The sequence below is a fragment of the Halichoeres trimaculatus genome, unplaced genomic scaffold (assembly GCF_033239565.1).
Source record: "Halichoeres trimaculatus isolate MK-OKI-2021-1 unplaced genomic scaffold, fHalTri1.1 fHalTri1_scaffold_12, whole genome shotgun sequence".
NCBI lineage: Eukaryota > Metazoa > Chordata > Actinopteri > Labriformes > Labridae > Halichoeres > Halichoeres trimaculatus.
This window is the reverse complement of record NW_027437190.1, coordinates 12,376,821-12,398,109: the sequence shown is the minus strand read 5'-3', so window position 1 is coordinate 12,398,109 and position 21,289 is coordinate 12,376,821. Positions and strand designations below refer to the sequence as shown.

The window sequence follows — 21,289 nt, the reverse complement described above, 5'->3', positions numbered from 1 at the left end:
AAGTTCATGATCAGCTACACACTTGATATAGGCTAAATAATTCATACAGGATGTAAAGTGATCATGCTTCTAAACAGGACACAGAACAAACACCTGTTTGACATATGCCAACATGTGAAAGTGTTTGTTTAACTGGTGAAACAGATAGAGGCAAAACACTGTTACTGTTTAGATTTTATTACAGTCATAACAGCTGTTAGAGCTGACTGTGGTGGTGATGAGCTGTCATCATCATTGATAAAGACAAAAAAAAAGATGTTGCTTCATGTGACACTACAGAAGAAGGGACATCAAAAGCAGAGGACACGAGGATGAAACTGTGGAGCTTTGAAATTATTTTACCCCCTGTTACCTCATTTTATTCATCCAGAAAACAAAGACTTTTTTAATGAAGATAATTCAGCATGCAGCTGTGTGCCAGGAAGTTTCATCATTTTAAAAGTTTTATGATAGATGATAGGTTAATTATATGGTGATTTTGTGGTGATCATAGTCATCAACCAGTGTGATTATCACCATTCAGTCCAGTTTGAACCTGTTCAAAGTACCAACAGTTAGTGACTGACTGCTGATATAAAAAAAATTGTAACATATGCTCCAGGAAGAGTTCCCTATGCAGTTTTGAAACTGCTTTCTTTCTTTCTTTCTTTCTTTCTTTCTTTCTTTCTTTCTTTCTTTCTTTCTTTCTTTCTTTCTTTCTTTCTTTCTTTCTGTGTTGTTTTTGAAATGAATTTCATCCATCAGCTGACCTCTGACCTGCAGCTCTTATCTGGTGCATAACATAATCCCTGTCTTAAAGGAGTTTTAGACTACATATTACCAGAGTGTTGACCAACCTCTTCACTTGAACATGTTAACTTTAACAATAATAGAAACAATGTCTTTTCTTCGCTGTCACATTCCTGAAATAAAAATAGAAAATAAAAAGTAATAAAAAGAAAACAAAAAAATTGATCTGCTCCCAGAAGATGAAAGATTCTTTGATGAGGACATATTTATAAACACAATCAATGAATCCTTTACAGCACATGCCCTATTTCTGATTGTGGAAAATTAATAAACTTTTGTTGATCAATACAAACAAAGTCAAATGTCAAATCACAAATTTGTTATACATTAAAAAAAAAAAAAAATCTAACGATGACATGACACAGCAAATTTTAGACATTGACAGTTTAGTCATAAGAGTCTGAATGAATCCTATGGCTTAAATTGATGATGATGATGACGATGATGATGATGATGATGATGATGATGATGATGATGATGATGATGATGATGATGATGATGATGATGATGATGATGATGATGAATGAGAATAACCTGCATTGTCTCCCTTTGTGTTATTTTTTTTAGTGAAGAAACACAAAGCTGTGAGAGGAAGGAAGAAAAAATGGATTCACCTGGTCAGTCTGATCTTCTTTCAGAAAAACATCAAAATGAAAATGTTCTCATTTCTTAATTTTAAAATGAGCTGAACAGCAAACAGGTCTAAATGAACTTTCTCATAAAAAAGTGAAGCTATAGAAAATAAAAACTATTGATTTGGCACCATCTGGTGGTTGAATCTGGTAATACACTGTGTCAGAGCACAGTGTGTGTCCTGTGGGGTAAAACTGGTTGTGATAAATGAACATGTTGTTGTGTTTGTCTGAAGGTGGGAACTCTGCTATGAATAGGAGTGTGGACCTGGAGGAGAAAACCCAGAGGTGAGATGAGGATCTGTAATGGTCCATGACTCTTCTCCACACCAGAGCTTAGCCCTCATAAAACCTTTATGTGTGTGTGTGTGTGTGTGTGTGTGTGTGTGTGTGTGTGTGTGTGTGTGTGTGTGTGTGTGTGTGTGTGTGTTTCCGCGTGCAGTAGCATGGTCCAGACTCTACTAGACTTAACCAGTTGTCTGTCAAGATGGTGGACAGTCTGGTCTGATGATAAAATGACCCAAAAAGATTTCAAGTTCCCTTAACTTTATTCATTTATTTATTCATTAATTGTGTCTATGGTTCTTTTAGTATCAAAGTGACCGACCGGTTTTTCCTGGGCCTTGACCCAGCTATGTCTCCTTTAAGAGTGATGTGCCTTCCTATTGGTCTAGAAAGATCCATAAGAGAAAGTCTATCACATGAACACTGTGTGCCACCAAATTATAAACAATAATCTTCTATTTGTTCCACAGAGTTCGACAGCAGAGATCAGGGGCTCCCATTGGTCAGTCTGCCCAGCAGCATCCCACACAGCTTGACTCCATATTTATGGTGTGTAAATTTACAAACATAGCTCCTACTTACACTCAGTGCAGCACACTAATTGCATATGGAACTTCCTTGTGACACTGCAAATATTGTGTCTGCCTGAATTCTTTTCACACTCAGCGTTTGACCGAGTGAATGAACCTTTACATCTCTGAGCTGTACACATTCAGAGGTCAGAAGTCATGCTGGATGCTAGTCTCACACAGACTCAGACTTTGTCTGTCACTGCTGATTTTTTCCTGGATGTAAGCACACATTTCTCCAACATGAAGTTCATTTCATTGAAACTTGATTTGTAGAAGACAGAACCATCCACAGACCAAGCTTTAAAGCTGTATAAATTCAAGAGTCTGCTAAATGAAAGTGCTGAATAGTTGTTTTACAAAAAAGCCATACGATTTACCAATAAGACCAATCACTATGCTCACACTGACCTTTATTTCTAAATTCACATATCAGTGAATTTTCTGACTTGTCTTATCATGAAATAATGCTTAAAGTGTTTGCAACAAAACTAAATTCACTATCAGGTGCTGTGCAAAAGTTCTTTTTGCTTTGAGAGACTTAATAAAATTTAAGAGGTGTTTGCAAGTTTTCTGTTACCTAAAAAAAAAAAAAGCTAAAGAAAAAAAATAAAGCTTAAAAAAATATAAAAAGGAGACCTATTTCTGTTGATGGGGTTAAACTCGAAATGATGCAAATTTAAACTGAAAATCTGTAGTTCACGTTAAATTTAAAAAAAAAAAAATGTTTTTTGAAGTTTTTTTTTTTTAACTATAAGTGCTGATCATGTGAAGATGTTAATGTTGCTGATTTCTGTAATCTAAGTTTTTATGTTGGCCTAATTTTGTTAAACATAGAGGCTAGGCCCAGATAAGCATTCTGCTTCTGCCTATGCCTTCTGAGTAAATACTTAATACAAGAACTTTAGTTTGTTTAAAATTTTTGGTTTGTTTAAAATGTGTGTCGTGTGACAAATATAGTATCATGAATATCAACTAAATAAACCTTTCTACTATTACTATGACTGCTACCAAAGCAAGTTTGTGATCCAGTCCCCGTGCTGCAACCTGCACACCAGCAAAGCTTTATCTGTCACACATGATCTGATCTTAACTTTCACAAGTTCATCTTGACATTTTGTTCTGTTCCAGCTGCTCCAGGAGAACATTATCAGCTTTGTAAAGAGCGAGCTGAAGAACATCCAGAGGGCTCTGAGTTCAGATTACCCAGAATGCTTTGAGGGCCAGGGGGAGGATGAGGATGCGGAACAGAGGAAGAGCAGAGAGGCATTCCTAAAGATCACTCTGCACTTCCTGAGGAGGATGAAGCAGGGGGAGCTGGCTGACTGTCTGCAGAGCAGTAAGAAGATCTGAATACATTTAACATGGTGGAAAGAGGAAACATGGGAGAGGTTTACATTTTAAACTCTGCTCTAAAATGATGAACACAACTGATGAGCTGAAGAGATTTTTATAGAGGAGCCAAATCAAATCCACTCTGATGTCTGAAAGTTGAAACTCATCAGACTGACCGTAGCTTTAGATCATTTATTACATTTCTTTTCCTTCATTTAGGAACTGCTGCTGCTGAGTGCGGACGTAAATTGAAGTCTGACCTGAAGGAGAAGTTCCAGTGTGTGTTTGAGGGGATCGCTAAGGCAGGAAATCCAACCCTGCTGAACCAGATCTACACTGAGCTCTACATCACAGAGGGAGGGACTGGAGAGGTCAATGAGGAACATGAGGTCAGACAGATTGAAGCAGCACCCAGGACACCAGACAGAGCAGAAACTACCATCAGACAAGAAGACATCTTTAAAGGCCCACCTGGAAGACATGAACCAATCAGAAGAGTGCTGACAAAGGGAGTGGCTGGCATCGGGAAAACAGTCTTAACACAGAAATTTACCCTGGACTGGGCTGAAGACAAAGACCACCAGGACATCCAGTTCACATTTCCATTCACTTTCAGAAAGCTGAATGTGCTGAAAGACAGAAAGTTCAGCTTGGTGGAACTTGTTCATCACATCTTTCCTCAAACCAAGGATGCAGGAATCAGGAGGTTTGAAGATTTCCAGGTCCTGTTCATCTTTGACGGTCTGGATGAGAGTCGACTTCCTCTGGACTTCCGCAACAATCAGATCCTGAATGATATTACAGAGTCCACCTCAGTAGATGTGCTGCTGACAAACCTCATCAGGGGAGACCTTCTGCCTTCTGCTCACCTCTGGATAACCACACGACCTGCAGCAGCCAATCAGATCCCTCCTGAGTGTGTTGACATGGTGACAGAGGTCAGAGGGTTCAGTGATCCTCAGAAGGAGGAGTACTTCAGGAAGAGGTTCAGAGATGAGGGGCAGGCCAGCACAATCATCTCCCACATTAAGACCTCCCGAAGCCTCCACATCATGTGCCACATCCCGGTCTTCTGCTGGATCACTTCTTCAGTTCTGGAGGATGTGCTGAAGACCAGAGAGGGGGGAGAGCTGCCCAAGACCCTGACTCAGATGTACATCCACTTCCTGGTGGTTCAGTCCAAAATAAGAAACTTTAAGTATGAAGGAAGAGATGAAACTGATGAACCTTGGAGTCCAGAGAGCAGGAAGATGATTGAGTCTCTGGGAAAACTGGCTTTTGAGCAGCTGCAGAAAGGAAACCTGATCTTCTATGACTCAGACCTGACAGAGTGTGGCATCAACATCAGAGATGCCTCTTGGTACTCAGGAGTTTTCACACAGATCTTTAGAGAGGAGAGAGGTCTGTACCAAGACAAGGTGTTCTGCTTCATCCACCTGAGCGTTCAGGAGTTTCTAGCTGCTCTTCATGTCCACCTGACCTTCACCAAGTCTGGACTCAACCTGATGGAGCGAACAACATCCCTGATCTCTAAAACCTTTACAGACAAACCTAAACTGAAACATCTCCATCAGAGTGCCGTGGACAAGGCCTTACAGAGTCCAAATGGACACCTGAACTTGTTCCTGCGCTTCCTCCTGGGTCTCTCTCTGCAAACCAACCAGAGTCTCCTGAGAGGTCTACTGACACAGACAGGAAGTGACTCATCGACCAATCAGGAAACAGTCGAATACATCAAGAAGAAGCTCAATGAGGATCTGTCTGCAGAGAAAAGCATCAACCTGTTCCACTGTCTGAATGAACTGAATGCCCGTTCTCTTGTTGGGGAGATCCAGTGGTACCTAAGATCAGGACGTCTGTCCCAAGAGAAACTGTCTCCTGCTCAGTGGTCAGCTCTGGTCTACATCTTACTGTCATCAGATAAAAATCTGGACATCTTTGACCTGAAGAAATACTCTGCTACAGAGGAGGCTCTTCTGAGGCTGCTGCCTGTGATCAAAGCTGCAAACAAAGCTGTGTGAGTGAATAAGTGAGACACTTTAGATATGATTGATCCTGTCCATGATGACTGAAACCATTTGTTTGTTCTCTTTCCATGATCTCCTTCAGGCTGAGTGGATGTAATCTGTCAGAGAGAAGCTGTAAAGCTCTAGTCTCAGTCATCAGCTCACAGTCCTCCAGTCTGAAAGAGCTGGACCTCAGTAACAACGACCTGCAGGATTCAGGAGTGGAGCTACTGTCTGCTGGACTAAAGAGTCCACACTGTAAACTGGAAACTCTCAGGTCAGGTTTATTGCTCAATCTTTTTTTTTTAGGTTGTGTATGGTAAAAAGTAATAACCAGTGCACTTTTACTTATTGCACGATTCTTTTTCTAATCTCAGACTGTCAGGATGTATGATCACAGAGAGGGGCTGTGCTTCTCTGGCCTCAGCTCTGAGCTACAACCCCTCACACCTGAGAGAGCTGGATCTAAGCTACAATCATCCAGGGGGCAAAGGAGTGAGGCTGCTGTCAGATAGACAGGATGATTCACTCTGCAGACTGGATACACTGAGGTATAACCAGACAACAAGAGCTCAAACACTGAGAGCCTGGTTCACTGAAGGATTACATGGCTTTGGGCCTCCAAATGAACCAATTTACCTGTTAAAACGAACCAAAAAAGTGAATCAAATTATATATAGAATATTTTAAAGAGCATTACCACATTTCAAGCAATATTCAACTAATACATTTTAAGATGATACCTTGTTGATTGCTACCACTGGTAGGCCCGGAACTTGTGCACTGAGAAAGGTTCCCTGCCTGTTGGGGTGTAACAATAAACTGCGCTACTTTCTTTACTTTATTATATTATATTATATTATATTATATTATATTATATTATATTATATTATATTATATTATATTATATTATATTATATTATATTATATTATATTATATTATATTATATTATATTTATATTACAATTATTATACTGACTAGGAGTTCAGTCTAGAGAATCAATTGTTCTTGTTTTAGCTTTGGTAGCAGTGCGGCTCAGAGTGTGGAAATGTCAGTCAGTCAAACACTTTTCCTGATTGGCATTATTCATTTCAAAAAAGGCAACAGCCATTGCTTTTTGAAGGAAGAGCTAAACACTGTCAGAAAATGACAGGGTGATGTAGACAGTTGGCTCAGATGAGTTTTAGCCTGTTTCCCTATCACTATGAAAAAACTGAGGATCACTGCCTCAAATTGAGCAGCAGTTAGGACTCATCCAGGATGGAAAATCATTCTGACTGTGTTTCTTCCTTCAGGGTGGACCATGGTGGACAACAGAGGTTAAAACCTGGTGTAAAAAAGTGTAAGTTGAATCAGTTTGACTCATGATGTGCAAACAGCAGACTGTCAGCTAATAAAGAATAATAATAATAATACATTTTATTTATAGAGAGCTTTTCAAAAACTCAAAGTCGCTTTACATAAAAAGTTAAAAGTGCAGGTAAAAATGAATGAAGCTTTCAGGTGTGTCTGATGAAAACCTGCTGCTGTCTTTGTCTCTCCATCAGATTTCTGTGAACTCACTCTGGACCTAAACACAGTATTCAAGAGCCTCAGACTGTCTGAAAACAACAGGAAGGTGACACATACAAGAGAGGATCAGCCATATCCTGATCACCCAGATAGATTTGATAGCTATGCTCAGCTACTGTGCAGAGATGGTCTGGCAGGTCGCTGTTATTGGGAGGTCGAGTGGAAAGGTGACATGGCTACATCAGTGAGTTACAGAGGAATCAAAAGGAAAGGAGTTAGTCGTGATTGTGGGTTTGGATGGAATGATCAGTCCTGGAGTCTGATCTGCTCTGATAAAGGTTACTCTGTCAATCACAATAACATAAAAACAGACCTCCCTCCCCTCTCGTCCTCTGACTCGCACAGAGTGGGAGTGTATGTGGACTGTCCTGCTGGTACGCTGTCCTTCTACAGAGTCTCCTCTGACACACTGATCCACCTCCACACTTTCAGCACCACCTTCACTGAACCGCTCTATCCTGGGTTTGCGTTGTTTTATGGTTCCTCAGTGAGGCTGTGTTCTGTATCAGAGTAGGAGTCTCCTCAGTGCTACCCAGCGCAACAGACAAACTGCACAAGAAGTGTCCTCTCACCCATCTTACAACCACTCATGCATACATTTACATTTATGGGCATAATAGAATGACAAATTAACCTGATAAGCATGTTTTTGGATTATGTGAGGAAGCTGGAGAGAAGTCACACGTGAATGGGGAGAGCATGCAAACTCCACACAGAAGGGGCCCTGCCCAGCTGGGCACAGAGACAGAGATGTCCAAACCCCACAATTTAATTAAGTAAAGTTTTTTTCAAAACCAGGCTTAACAACGAAGAACAAATAAACAACAAAAAGACAATTAAACTGTGTAATTCCAAGATGTTCCTCATTAACTAATCCATCACATGCCCTAGTTGACTTTTTGGATAGACACTCTGCCTGTCTACGAGTTTGTGTAAGTAAATATGGCTTCAAATCAGCTTAGTCACTTCAAGCATTGTTAGCCTAAATGATATATCAAACAGGGTCTGTAGGTTCATTTTTACAATCAGACCTCCACACAATATACAAAAAAAAGTACTTACTTATGAGTGAATTGATTTATGTTGTAAAAATTGCATTTATTGTTTGAAAGACTTTCACTTTGACTTTTTGATTTTTTTTCTTTCTCTTTTTGTTTAAAGTAGACAAAAGGTGCTGGAGGGAGGTGCATCAGCTTGTCAATATTTTGACTGCTGATTTTGTGTTTTGTGATTTAGAATGTGTTGACATACTTTTTTTTTATGTCCAAGACACTGACCAGAAAAACCTTCAAAATATCTCAAATATAGAGCTATGCAGAATTTCTGATCATTTCTGGGGTCTTAATCTCATCTTTTTGTTCTTAAGATCAGAGGAAAGAGGCTGTTTTTTTATTTTATGTGAAATCCTTGAAAGTGCTCAAAACTGGGGAAGATATAAAGTTATGGTGAAGTCAATAAATGTTGATGCTGTTTGGTTTCAGCTCTTTCTGAGTCTCATCATTACTGAGAGGCCCTGTTGTAAAAGATAAAGACTGAGGGAGGAGGGATAAAACTGGGGCAGGTTGGGTTCCATTCTTTTCTCACTCCCTTTTGTCCATCCATCCATCCATTTTCTATACCGCTTATCCTGTTACAGGGTCGCGGGTGGCTGGAGCCTATCCCAGCAATCATTGGGCGAGAGGCAGGGTACACCCTGGACTGGTCGCCAGTCAATCGCAGGGCTGACACATAGACAGACAACCATGCACGCACACACTCACACCTAGGGACAATTTGGTGTGACCAATTAACCTGGTAAGCATGTTTTTAGACTGTGGGAGGAAGCCGGAGTACCCGGAGAGAACCCACGCATGCACGGGGAGAACATGCAAACTCCACACAGAAAGACCCACCGGCCGAGGTGGGGATTTGAACCGGTGACCTTCTTGCTGTGAGGCTGCAGCGCTAACCGTTGCACCACCGTGCAGCCCCCACTCCCTTTTGTCTGATCACAAAATTTATTTTCCATTTTCAATTTTCAATTTCCAATATTTACAGATGTATGGCACAACTTCACTTAAGCTCACTCCGCAATATGTAAACTGTGCAATAGGGGGCATACTTGCCCTAACAGTAATCCAGCAGTAGTTTATTGATATCTGCAGTTTGATCAAATGTGTGAAAACATTTGGAAAGCATCACCAACAGAAACAAATACATGCACAGCAACAGGCTATACAGAAAACTATTAAATAGATATTCTTGAACTGCTTCAGCTTAGCATGTTGCTTTAAGGGAGATAATGAAAATCTAGCACACCATATGACTATATTTACAAGTGGTGAGTGCTTTTATTTATGCCTTATGTTGCAAAGTGACCTCAAAGTCCCCCAGCAGTTGGGGGATCTTAGGGTTTAAAGGGTTAAAATAATAATAATAATGATTTATTATGATTCATATTTGAATAGATGATTGCATGGTAACTTTCTGATGGATTGCGGAGGTGAATTCCAGGAACTAAGAAGGAGGAGCTGAGTCAAAAAGCCTCTGATTAATCATTGTCAGACATGTTGTTATTAATTAGCTTTTCCAAGCTAAGTAGAATAAACTACTTCAAGATATCGCAATCGTGGAAAATGTTGAGTTTCTTGTCTGTGGTATTGTGCGCTAGTTTGCCATATCCTTAATTAGCCTCATTAAGCAAAACTTGTAACCTTAAAGATACAGTCTGCATGATTTTCCTAATAAATAAAATGTCAACTTTTAAACTTGTGGGCCTCTATTCATGATTGTCAGTGTCTGTGTCTGCCTCAACCCTCTCCTCTGTCTGTGTGTTGATATTTTGGTTGTATTGGGACATTTCTGGGCAGAGAGTTAGCATGGTAACAAAAGCCAATCACAGTGTGCCCAGGGCGCAAGTGACTTTGCGTGTTGATTAGTGGGTGGAAGAAGCTATCCCAAGCAGCTATGATATTGGACAGAGCATGGAGAAAGAAAACCACAACCAAAGTGAAACAAAACGCCAAACAGATAACGTTTTTTACTACATAAGGATGAAGCTTGGTTCAGCTTTCACTCACAACACATGGTGGCTGTATGTGTCAAATAACCCAGTGGTAAGGTTGTGCTAACATGCCAAGTCAGGTGCATGGCTCTTGAGCGTCACCAGGTGGTTGCTAGGCCAGTGAATGTAACGGTTAGAGGCATTAGGCAACACCTGGTTTAGAGAAATGAAGCCTATGCGGAAGTGCTAAAAGTTGCTGTTTGTCGAGAATTCGCTTGAGGCTGGCTGCAGAAAGATTGGAAGTCAAGAACACACCCAAACTTTTTTTGGCGCCCTGTAGCTGTTTGAAAGGAAGTTCACAGCTGGCAACATAAGCAATGTGGCTGCATCCATGGAATGGCTTCATTTTACGGAATCAGGAGCAGACAGGTGATGTCGTGGAGAATACTTCCATCTAATATACAATGTATGGTCGGAGGCTGTGGGTGTGTGCTACCGCTGGCACTGAACCAAGAAGGAAAAATCCAGTTTGAATGCTGTTTTTACTAACAAGTAACAGAAATCTCTGCAGACCTACTTTTAAGTTATTCACAACATCTTAATTATTCTTAATCACCCCTGTACGGAGAGCAACTATCAGGAATTGGGCTTTTTTTGGGACCAAAATTATCCTTTGTACCAGACTGCTTCTGCTTTTTAAAGCAAGCCTTGAGAGGGCATTCAAGGAACCGCAGTTTGGGGCACTTCAGGCTGGCTTCATGACATCAGAAATAGCTGCTTGGTTAATACTGATAGCCCCCTAGCATCTTCTGTCATCAGTGTATGAATGTGGCGTGTATGAGTGGGAGTGACAGGTGTAAAGGTGCTTTAAATAGTTGGAAAGGCACAAAAAAAATCCATTTCCACTCACCATGTATAACAGAGCCATGATGATTTGGCCTTTAATAACAACTCTTTGAGTATTTTGCATGTTTACTTGAAACTTAGAGGAGAGAAAAAGGAATAAACTTCACACCCACTTTGAGGACTCCATTCTCTGTACATGTGATGTGACTGGTGCCTAGTCCTATGAATATTTTCAAATAAAAGTATGGAGAGAGTTTATATCCTGTTTCATGAGAGGAAAAAATCAGTACAGTATTTATTCAAATGCCAACTCTTCCTGATTATTTTTCATCATTTCCTTTCTCTACACACACCATAGATTATGTCTGGGAAGCGGAAAGCACCTGTGAAGCAGGAAAAAGGTATTTATTGATATTGAGACTTCCTTCTATAAACTGTGAGCTGAAATGAGCCGCTAGCCAAATGACAAATCTTTCATATTCACCTCCTACCACTACTTAACAGGAAATTTAGGTTGTGAGCGGAGGTGTGTGTGGGTGTGTGCAGACGTGAAAATATGAAACCTCAAGCTTTACTTCATACACAACATTAGAAAAACAAACCGTTTGTCATTACAGCTCAGACTTTGAAAATAATTTCCACATGTTCCAGTTATGTCGTGGTTTTGATAGCCAGAGTATTATCCCTAATTTTCACGTTTACATTGCTCCATACACATATGATCATATCTCACAGGTCTTTCTTCACATCCTCCACCCACAAAAAGTGATTTAAGATGAACTTAATGCTGGGAGCTTGAACAGTTCAACACAGAGAGCCCATGGTAGCATTAAAACAACCTCCTGACCCCCTCAGGCAGAGAGCTGGCCCTCTCTGATAATATTTTCATAAGCTGTGAATTATAAGTGTTTAAAGGGGCACTAATCACAGAGTCACACTCTCGCCAAGAGCTGCTTAGCATCACTAAACCACAAAGTCTGGATGGAGAGCCTGCAGGGCCCGAATACAGCCAAAGTTAAAACATTCATTATAACAATTATTTTTTATGGCCTATCAGCCTTTTAAGGAAGAATTCAGTGGAAAATAAAAAAAAAAGATGGGAAGGATAGGAGGTGAAATACAAGAAAAGCCTGCTTTATTTAGATTTAAGTCCTGGACACCCCTTTACTTTGCATGTGTCTGCAGGCCGCAGGATTTTCCAAACTTTGTCCGAGCCCAAAAATAGTTTAAGATAGTGAGAGCCAAACGCTGACAAAGATCGCCTAAAGGTTAAAGCTCTGGCTTGATTTCTTTGGGCTGTCTGAGTAAATCTGTCAATAGAGTAAAACTTTAGACAGTGTTAAAACAGGCAGTTTGCTTTCTGTATGAGCTCCTTCTGTAAGAATTTGCTTTCATAATTTCGTACAGAAACCTGTTTAAAATGTTTAATTTAAAATGAAAATAAACTACAAGGCATTTTGTTCTCAATACTTTAGCTGAATTAATATGAAAGACGGTTATTGTGACCTGAGTTTATTTAAAAAGGATGAAGCACAGAAAAGTCACAACATTGGAAACAAAGTGAAGAGGTTTATTGCACTTCAGTTTCATCCAGCGGAGGGCAGTATAGCTTATAAACTGTCATACTGTGAGTGGTGACAGAGGAGTGTCCTGCACAGGCTGAAGGTAGAGAAAATAAATCTATCTCTAAACATGATGGAAAAAAATAAACTACATGCAAAACTTCTTTGAACAATAGTAGTTTTAACTATATATTCACCTTTAATCTGCAAGAATTGATCAATTGTGTTTAAAATGACAAACAACACTCTTCTTCTTATTGAAGAGATCATTCTGTGCTCTCTCTGCTGCTGTGTGTACTTTGATCCTAATTGTAGATTTAAAAAAAAAGCAGTTTTTGTTCATTTGAGTGTGATTGAAATGTGTATAAAGCAGGATTTACTGTAATTAAATGTACTAGCATGTATTTAGGCTTTCTTCATACTAATCATGACTTGGGAAGGGGGCAGTTTCAAAGTCTTTGTGTTTGTTGTTTTTGTATTTTTGTGTTAATAGTAGCTCCAGTTTTATTGCTTTCATTGTTACTAACCAGTCCTGTCTGGGTTAAACTTGTTCCCCATGATAGTGAGGCAAAAGGCTGGGCTATCATTTGTCAACCTGGGAATGTCACTTCAACTCGCCGAACAATAAAGTGACTGGCCCTCACTCGTTTGCCACCATTGTAGAAGGCACCAAAGTGAACTTTATCAATTCAATTCTCATCCACAAATCAGTGGAAGAGAGTGAATGAGCTGAGAGTACATGTGCCATTTAAGACTATGAGGTGTCATTTTCCATCACAGAGGCAGCAGGAAGACGCTGCAACAACTAGCTGCCATGTGCTGAAAGAGATACAATAACCTGAATTATTTTTAAAAATAGTTAAAGAGTTTACCTTAACACCTCAAGTTTATAATTAGTGTCAACTCATATATTTTACTTAAAAAAAACCTTTGTTATAATTCATGAGCCCTATGTTCAAACAACTTTAGGGGATTTTCAACAGCAGAAACTTTCCCTAAAGGAATCGCATGAAAAGACTCTTCATTGGGGGCAGTACTTTTTAAAGATCCAGGAACTTTGGGTGGTGGGGCCTGCAGTGCTGAACCTTTCCATCTCCTTAGAGCTTGATAGTGTGAATGTCTTTATAACCTCCAGGACAGACTACACAACAGGGAAGTGACCAGGGTTTTCACCCCTCTCCCCAGACCCCAGACCAACTCCAGATGGAGGTGGGGACTCCATTAAAGCTCATGCCCCAACTCCACACACGGCACCACAGCTCCCACTGTCTGAAACCCTGCTCATACTCCCCACTTACATCTCAGGTAAACAATCTAACCAAAGAATTGTATCCCCTAGTCCTGAGCAGACCTGTCAGCTCCCAGTGTAACAATTTGAAAAATGTTTCTAACTTTTACACTCAATCTATTTCATTGCTTGACTCTCCTTGTTTGCATAATCTTCACAGGACCTCAGGCCTCATGGGAAAACACACACACAACAATGGGCCACAAGAATTATAAAGTTCCTTGAGGAGAAGTTCTTGGGATGAAAGTTTCTGGTGCTTTTGGTGGAAAACCACATTTAGACTGTCTTGGAATTAAGCTGAGAGATTGATCAAGCCCATACACTCCTACCTTCTTCCTTCCTACCTGTGTGTCTCTTTGTTGATCTCCTCCTCTCTGTATTTTCTTTGGCCAGGCTCTGAGGGACTGGAAGTGTCACCTCATCACAGCAGAGCTTTGTTTCCCTTGGAGGCCGCAGTAGGATGTCTGCTAATCTGATCTGAAATTTTCAACCCGGATTTGGCAGCTTTTTACAAACACTGTTGGCTCTGAAACCTCTCCATGTCCTCGCAGCGTTGTCTTTCTGAGAGATAGACGGCCTGTAATAGCTCTACAATCAGCACTCAGCGGTGTATGGGACTCTGCCAGGTTTTAACCTCTCCATACGTTGGCCGGGTTTTACTGTGGAGGCAAACAAGGTATTGTGAAATGAGCACTTCTCAAATAACACTGAGCTGCCACAGTGATGGACTTAATGTTCTGGCAATCTAACCAAAGGGTCAATTTTTCAGTCAAATTCAGCGGGCAAGGAGTATTTTTCCTGCAGCGGATAAAAACTGAGCTGCATGACAGCAGCTGGTTAGACACACAGTTAAAGAAATCACTGCAGGATCTCCACTCTCTGCTGTCAAAACCACGGTGTGACTTTGAAGCCAAAATACTCCCTTCATTCAAACAAGTTATGAAACACTTCTCCTGAAACAATAGGTCCAAAATATCTCCACTTTCCCTCCAGTATCTCTACATTTATCATGTGAGGAAACTGTACTGAAGAGAGGAAAGTAGTTTCATCTGATTTGAGATGAGCTGCCTTATGTTGGGTGACATTTTATCTATTAACATAGAACATCCCATCGAATGTACTGTCATAAAGAGATGCTTCTCCTTTCCTGTATTTCAAACATGGATAAAAACTAACAGTGCTGGATGTCCAAATTTTCAAACTTCTACACTTATATATTGTAGAAATCTCTGAACCTGTCTCTTAACTGCTCAACTAGCTTGAGACCTTTATGAGACTAACTGAAATGATGTTGTTGCATAAGGATCCACCAGCTCATTCATGGCACTTTGGAGAGGCGGCAAACCTTTAACATCGAGGTATTTCTGCCCTGACAGGCCTTTGGAGGGCTGGCCAATCAGAGGAAAGGGGTTTGTGGAGTGGGTAGCCTTAGGCCCCATTTACACGACAACGTTTCATCTGAAAACGCTAAAATGCAGTGGAAAAAAATCTGCGTTTACATGGAAACGCTGTTAGACTGCAAACACTGTAGTAAGCATGCGAGGCCTGTAGGTGGTGCTATAACTGTCGTGTCCAGAAGCCGCTTTTGGGAGATCTCCACCGGAGTAGAGTTGAGCCGATCATCTGGTGTATTGGGGAATACTGAGTTCAAAAGTGGAGCAAAAGATGCACATTGTGTTGAAAGACAGGCAGCAGATACAACAGATTAAGCAGCACAAGCACAACATGGTAGTTCGTGACAATCGCACCAACGGTACTGTTGTCCTGTTGTATGCTCGCACGTGAGGCGGAGTGTGACGTCAGCGTTTCAACTGAAAACGCCGGCTTGCTGTTTATACGGCAACAGTGTCGGCAGCGTTTCAGGAAAATCCCACTCGGGAGGCCTTTTTCAAAAGTTTGCGTTTTAGGTCGGCTGAAACGCCGTTTCCGTGTAAACACGAGGCTGAAATGCAACAAAACTTTTGCGTTTCACCCTAAAACCCTTGTTGTGGAAATGGCCCCTTAAAGAGACAGCGCCTAAACAGAACTATTTCAAGTTAGGAGATGTCGACCCCTAAGCTTTCCCTCCTCATCCATCTCTTTTTGAAAAATCTTTCATAAATACATACACATAATCAAACAGTGTGCGCACACACACACACACACACACACACACACACACACACACACACACACACACACACACACACACACACACACACACACACACACACACACTTTTCACACTCCTAATTAAAACAACAGCAACGAGGTATAGAGGAGAGCAGGGGTCCAAAGGAATAGGCAGTTTGATCCATGCTGTTGTTTGTCATACCACATCCAGCTAAAACAAGGGTTTTCTCAAACACCAGTGTGGAAAAAGAAAATGAAAATAAAATGAAAAAAAAACAACATTTTTTTTTTTAGCTGTTAATCATGTAAAGCTACCATAGGAGTATCCAAGGGATGGTCAAGAGCCTAAAAAAGCACAATACCCCCTCTTTAAGATATAAATTGCAGATAAATTATCTTATGCTATCTGTTAAAGGTGATAAAGCATAAACAGCAGAGCTCTGTTCTTACTGCTGTTGTATTTGATAAATTGAGAGGTGAGAATATTTAAGAGGTTGACCTATCAGACAGAAATATAAATAACTGCTTCATCCCTCTGTACTTGTTTTTGTGTCAAATCTTCTTTCTCTGTTCGATCATCACCCTCTTTATTCATTTAGCCTGATTGTCTGTCTTTTGTTTTGAGGCAATTGTCCTGTACTGTCAGTTACAGTCTGCAGTATCACCTCTGGCAGATGCTCATATTTGACTGTGGCACTCTGGAACAGATGCTCATCCACCAAGCATGTGTGTTTGAATAGGTAAAACACGTGTGTGTGTGATATGTGGGCTCCATGCATGTTCAGCATCAAACCTGTTTTCCAGTTGGTGAGGTGATGTGTGTACGCAGGGTTTATGATCCGACTCTCTGTGAGGATGTTCAGACACTTGTTGCGGTTTGAATTAAACACAAGAGCCACAGTTCAATCATTTAGTGGTTTGGGTGACTGTCAGCGTAAAGTTTTTAAGAATGAAGCAAGTCCTAGAACGAGTGAATGTGTGTGTGTGTGTGTGTGTGTGCCTGCTGTGTATGAGTGAGTGTGTGTGTCTGTGTAAAACGTGGTATGGCAAGGTTGAGACAACATTCTTGAGAGTACAACGTGTCTCTTTTTTTCCCCTTACCTTCTGTCAGAAACATCAGGTGGGTCTCTGGAGAGATGAGCAAACTTTCTTGGAGGAACAGAGAGTGAGGAAGAAGAAAAAAAAACAGAGAGAGAAAGAGATGAGCAAACTGTTACCAGAATAAGTAATGACCGTCTCTGACGAAAGGCTAATATTAGACTGACAGTAACCAGAAGCACACCCATTAACAGTTAATGGAGTCCCTTAATAATCAGATGTGCAGTTTGTGAAATCGAACACATTACCAAGACAAAAGCTAACTCTTTAATGCCCATTTACAAACAGCTGGAGAGCCTGGTAGACAGTTGCTATCTGCAATTTTTTTTACACAATGTGAGGCATGAATACACATGTTAGTCCTTGAAAACTGGACATGGATTGACTCTGCTGCAGCAGCTTGAACCTCTACCTTTTCAGAATGTTTCATCAAATGTGGTTTGAAAAAATGTTCACAAGGCAGAGTTTTGTGACCTCTTCCAAAAGAAAAAACTTCTCAAACAAAATCTTTTTTTGTCCAAATGACACTGAGAGAATAACTCTCTCTGAAGAACAGTCACGTTCATGCAAACTGTGGCATGTCAGCTGACTAGAAAAAAAAACCCTGACAGTGTTATACCAGTCCAGACCTCACAGAGATCCTGTCTGCTTCAGGATTTTTGACTTTTTGTAAGCTTGAAAATTGCACAACACATTGCTAAGTTGTTGATCTCTTACAGTACTCTGCTACACTTTAAGCACTCAGGTCAATCGGCAACTTGCTCCTGGAAGTCTTAAAGTCCGAACTCAAAGATAGAGAGGACCAAGGTTTAGCTTTGGCAAAGTTATGTAACACCAGAGAGGTATACAGTGATGACTTATACACGTGCATGTCCTCTCAAAGAGGACGCTTTGTGTCGCGGATGGACTTAGGTAAATAAACAGCTGGCAAGTGAGTGTCTGTTCTACAGTTTAGAGTTAACATATAACCAGCGTTGTGGACATATACGTTCATAAATTTTATAATAATTTGTCCAACCTTTTCAGGATTCTGGTACTGACCAGCCAAGGCAACAGAGTTGTACATTTAGTTGACCAAAAGTGCATAATCCCTAATTCACAACTTAATGCACTATACAGTTAGATAGACAAAGAGGTGGAGAGAAGTACATTTATACTGATTTTTTTTTTTAAATTGAAATTAAAGTAAAAATCTGGAGTAAAATTTTAATTTCTCTCAAGTTAGAACATATCTTTCTATGCTAATTGTTGAAGTCCAACCATCAAAAGAGATTTGAACTGTGAGGAAAGACTATCTCATACAACACACAATATTTTAGTTTGCTCTTTGTTTTGATTTTGCACTTTGTAGACGGTCCCTACACTAAGTCACAGCCTGCTGTGCCTAGAGTTCACAGGTCGCGTGTAGACTTGTTTTGAAGAATTAAGTCAGGTTGAAGCTCCAAATTTATCTGACTGTGGTTGAAAAGAGGTGTCAGATTTATAAACTCTATTTCCCTGACCAGTTTCTTCATTTTTTTTTTTTTTAATTATTATTTTATTTTCTCACAAGCAGCATGTTCTTCTCCTCCACTTACGCTCACCTGATAACTGCAGCAAATAAGCTGCAGTTACACTATTGATGGACAGTTTTGAACATTTCTGCTCTTTCTTCTTTGTTTCGTTTTGTTTTTACCCAGTGAGCAATGCGATGTAAAATATAATTAAGTACTTTTCATTCAATACCAGTACACGAAAAGCTACTTAGTTACGTCAACTTGAGTAAATGTATTTAGTTTGTTTTACCCCTCCATGCACAGTTTAAGCATATAAATATAAGCATGTGATGAGTTGGGAGAGAAAATGTGCTGCAGTCTGAGCCAAAAAATGTGTTGGACTCTATTTCTTTGACGACTGTGGATGTAGAGGTTGAGAACAGATTTTTATTAAAAATTCAGTTATTGTTGGAAGTAGATCCACAAAACTACTACATGCACTGTGATTTTAAACTCGTGCTTTTTCATTTACTCTTAAAATATTTAGCAAAAACACATGGAGCACTGAGTTCAGGAAAATGTATTTTTCTATAAAAGAAACCACCACATGAAGAAAAGTCCAAGAAGAGTTCATCATCCTGAAGAGAAACTTTGTTCAACCAAGCTTCTCCTGACAGAGGACTTCTCACATGTCAAATTACATACATACATGTCAATTATTTAAGCTTCAAACTTTATAAAAAATATATAAAGACTTAAAATAAAATATTGTAAAACAAATTGCATGTTATAGTCCACAAACGCAGAGGCCATATGTGGACAATAATCATAGTTCTGGGACACAAGAAAAGGTTTTGGTTCTATTATTATCATTGCAGATTCAAGGCTGTTTTTCATTTGAAATAAAAACTATCATATTTGTTGAAGTCATGCTCCTTCTTAAGTTTAAATGTTGACTGCAAATTGGGACATTTGATTTTTGCTGTGCAAAGAAAGAAACTTTTTTTTTTTTTTTGAAAACTTCATTGTTGATTTAACATAGAGAGTGTTTCATCAGATGTCCTCTGAGAAGAAGGAGCCAAACCTTCTCATTGTTTTACACTTCTGCTCAGTCTACTTTATGCTGTTATTAATAAAGCCCAGACATACGCATAATAAACTCTGATGTTTGAACAGCTGCTCAGTCCAGTCCTTCTCCAGAAACGCAGCAAAACTATACAACTCAGCTCTCCTCGTCTTTCCTTCCTGTATGCTTCTTCATTTCTTTCTTTCACCTTCTCATTTGTATTCTTACCTTTTTACCTCTTCTCTTCTTTCTGTGCCAGGATCCATCCACACATATTACCGTTACACCTCGACTCTGCTCATCTTCCTCCTCTGCGCTCTCCTCTCACCTTCAGGTATCATCACCCAGGCCTGCCCGTGACCTCTCTCCTCTCTTTCGCTCCTCATCTCTCGCTCGTCACCATCACATCTGCCCCCAGATAAATCAGAGACTGCTCAGTGTATTTAACACATCATCCAGCAGCCGGCCACCCAAGAATCACTTTATTTTCTGTTTATCGTTACTGCCTCTCTTTCGTTTAGCCTGCTCATTTCACAAAAAGCTCTCTCTTCACCTCTTTCTGTTTGCTGATATCATGTGTTTGTCTTGGTCTGCTTTACACCCTTTGGCATGTATATGGACCAAAATGTGTGGCAATGTTTACCCAGATTCTTCTCTTATTAACCTGTTGAAAACAATAACTTACACTTTCAAGTCTCTTAAAGCCATCTTCCTATACAGCCTGTTTGCTTGCTCTAATTAAAAAAAAAAAAAAAAAAAAAAAAAAAAAAAAAAAAAAAAAACATAATTGCATAGGGGAGTCAGGGGACAGTTGTAACAATAGCTCCAAACAGGAACAAGTTAGAATTCACCTGATTCTTCCTGAACATGCACATTTTAGTTCATAGTCCACATGTTTAGTAATAGTGCCGTGAGGCAGATACAGATGAATTTGTGGGGGAAAACACAATTTTAAATCAAGAACTTTTTTTCCTCAAATAATTTTTGTGATTACCCAGCCTGCTTTGTAGTTGAATTCATCAAACATACAACATTTGATTATGTGTCTGTCTGTCTGGCTATCTTTCTTTCAGATTGTTTGTGGTAATGTTTTAGCTGTTAGCTGTATGCTATGCTAGCTCATCACTTACGCAATTAGAGACAGCTGTAACAAACTTGCTTGGGGTAAGTTGTAACATCTATAGAATGGTTGACGTGAATGACACACCACCTGTGGTCTTGAAGCTTACACTCCAACTCCAAGACCCCCCCCCCCCACACACACACACACACACACCCTTACAGTCAGTCAACGCGATTCTATTTTTTCATTTTTATTATTTCTTAGTTTTAGTATTAGAAAAACACACACTAATTTTGATTGTTCAAGCTCGATGCTGTTTTTTTCTTTTATTTTTATTTATTTATTTTTTTCTTACTTTTAAATGTTTAGATGTTAGTGTAGTTTATCCCTGTAAAGCCAGTGTCCATAAAAAATAGCCAGAAAAATCTATTTCTTTGAAGCTAAGATGTTTTTTTAAACCCTTTTCACATTAAATAAATAAACAAATAAAAAAAATCTGAACTGGTTTTTCAGGAAACTGTTGATGAAACTCATGTGTCAAATTTAATATGTTGGAACGACAGCAATTTTGTTTAAAAGTTTTGAAGAAAAACAAATAAAAAAAAAA

General features: G+C 39.7%; 1 protein-coding gene across 1 annotated transcript; it reads left to right on the top strand.

Moving 5' to 3' along the window:
* The first annotated feature begins 1,393 nt into the window (after positions 1 to 1,393).
* On the top strand, positions 1,394 to 7,703 carry LOC141800573 (NLR family CARD domain-containing protein 3-like). The gene is made up of 9 exons (XM_074683182.1): positions 1,394 to 1,406; positions 1,658 to 1,709; positions 2,177 to 2,255; positions 3,407 to 3,614; positions 3,830 to 5,627; positions 5,720 to 5,893; positions 5,994 to 6,167; positions 6,913 to 6,959; positions 7,165 to 7,703. The coding sequence occupies exons 1-9, from the start codon at positions 1,394 to 1,396 to the stop codon at positions 7,701 to 7,703; spliced, it is 3,084 nt and encodes a 1,027-aa protein (XP_074539283.1).
* The last annotated feature ends 13,586 nt before the right edge of the window (positions 7,704 to 21,289 follow it).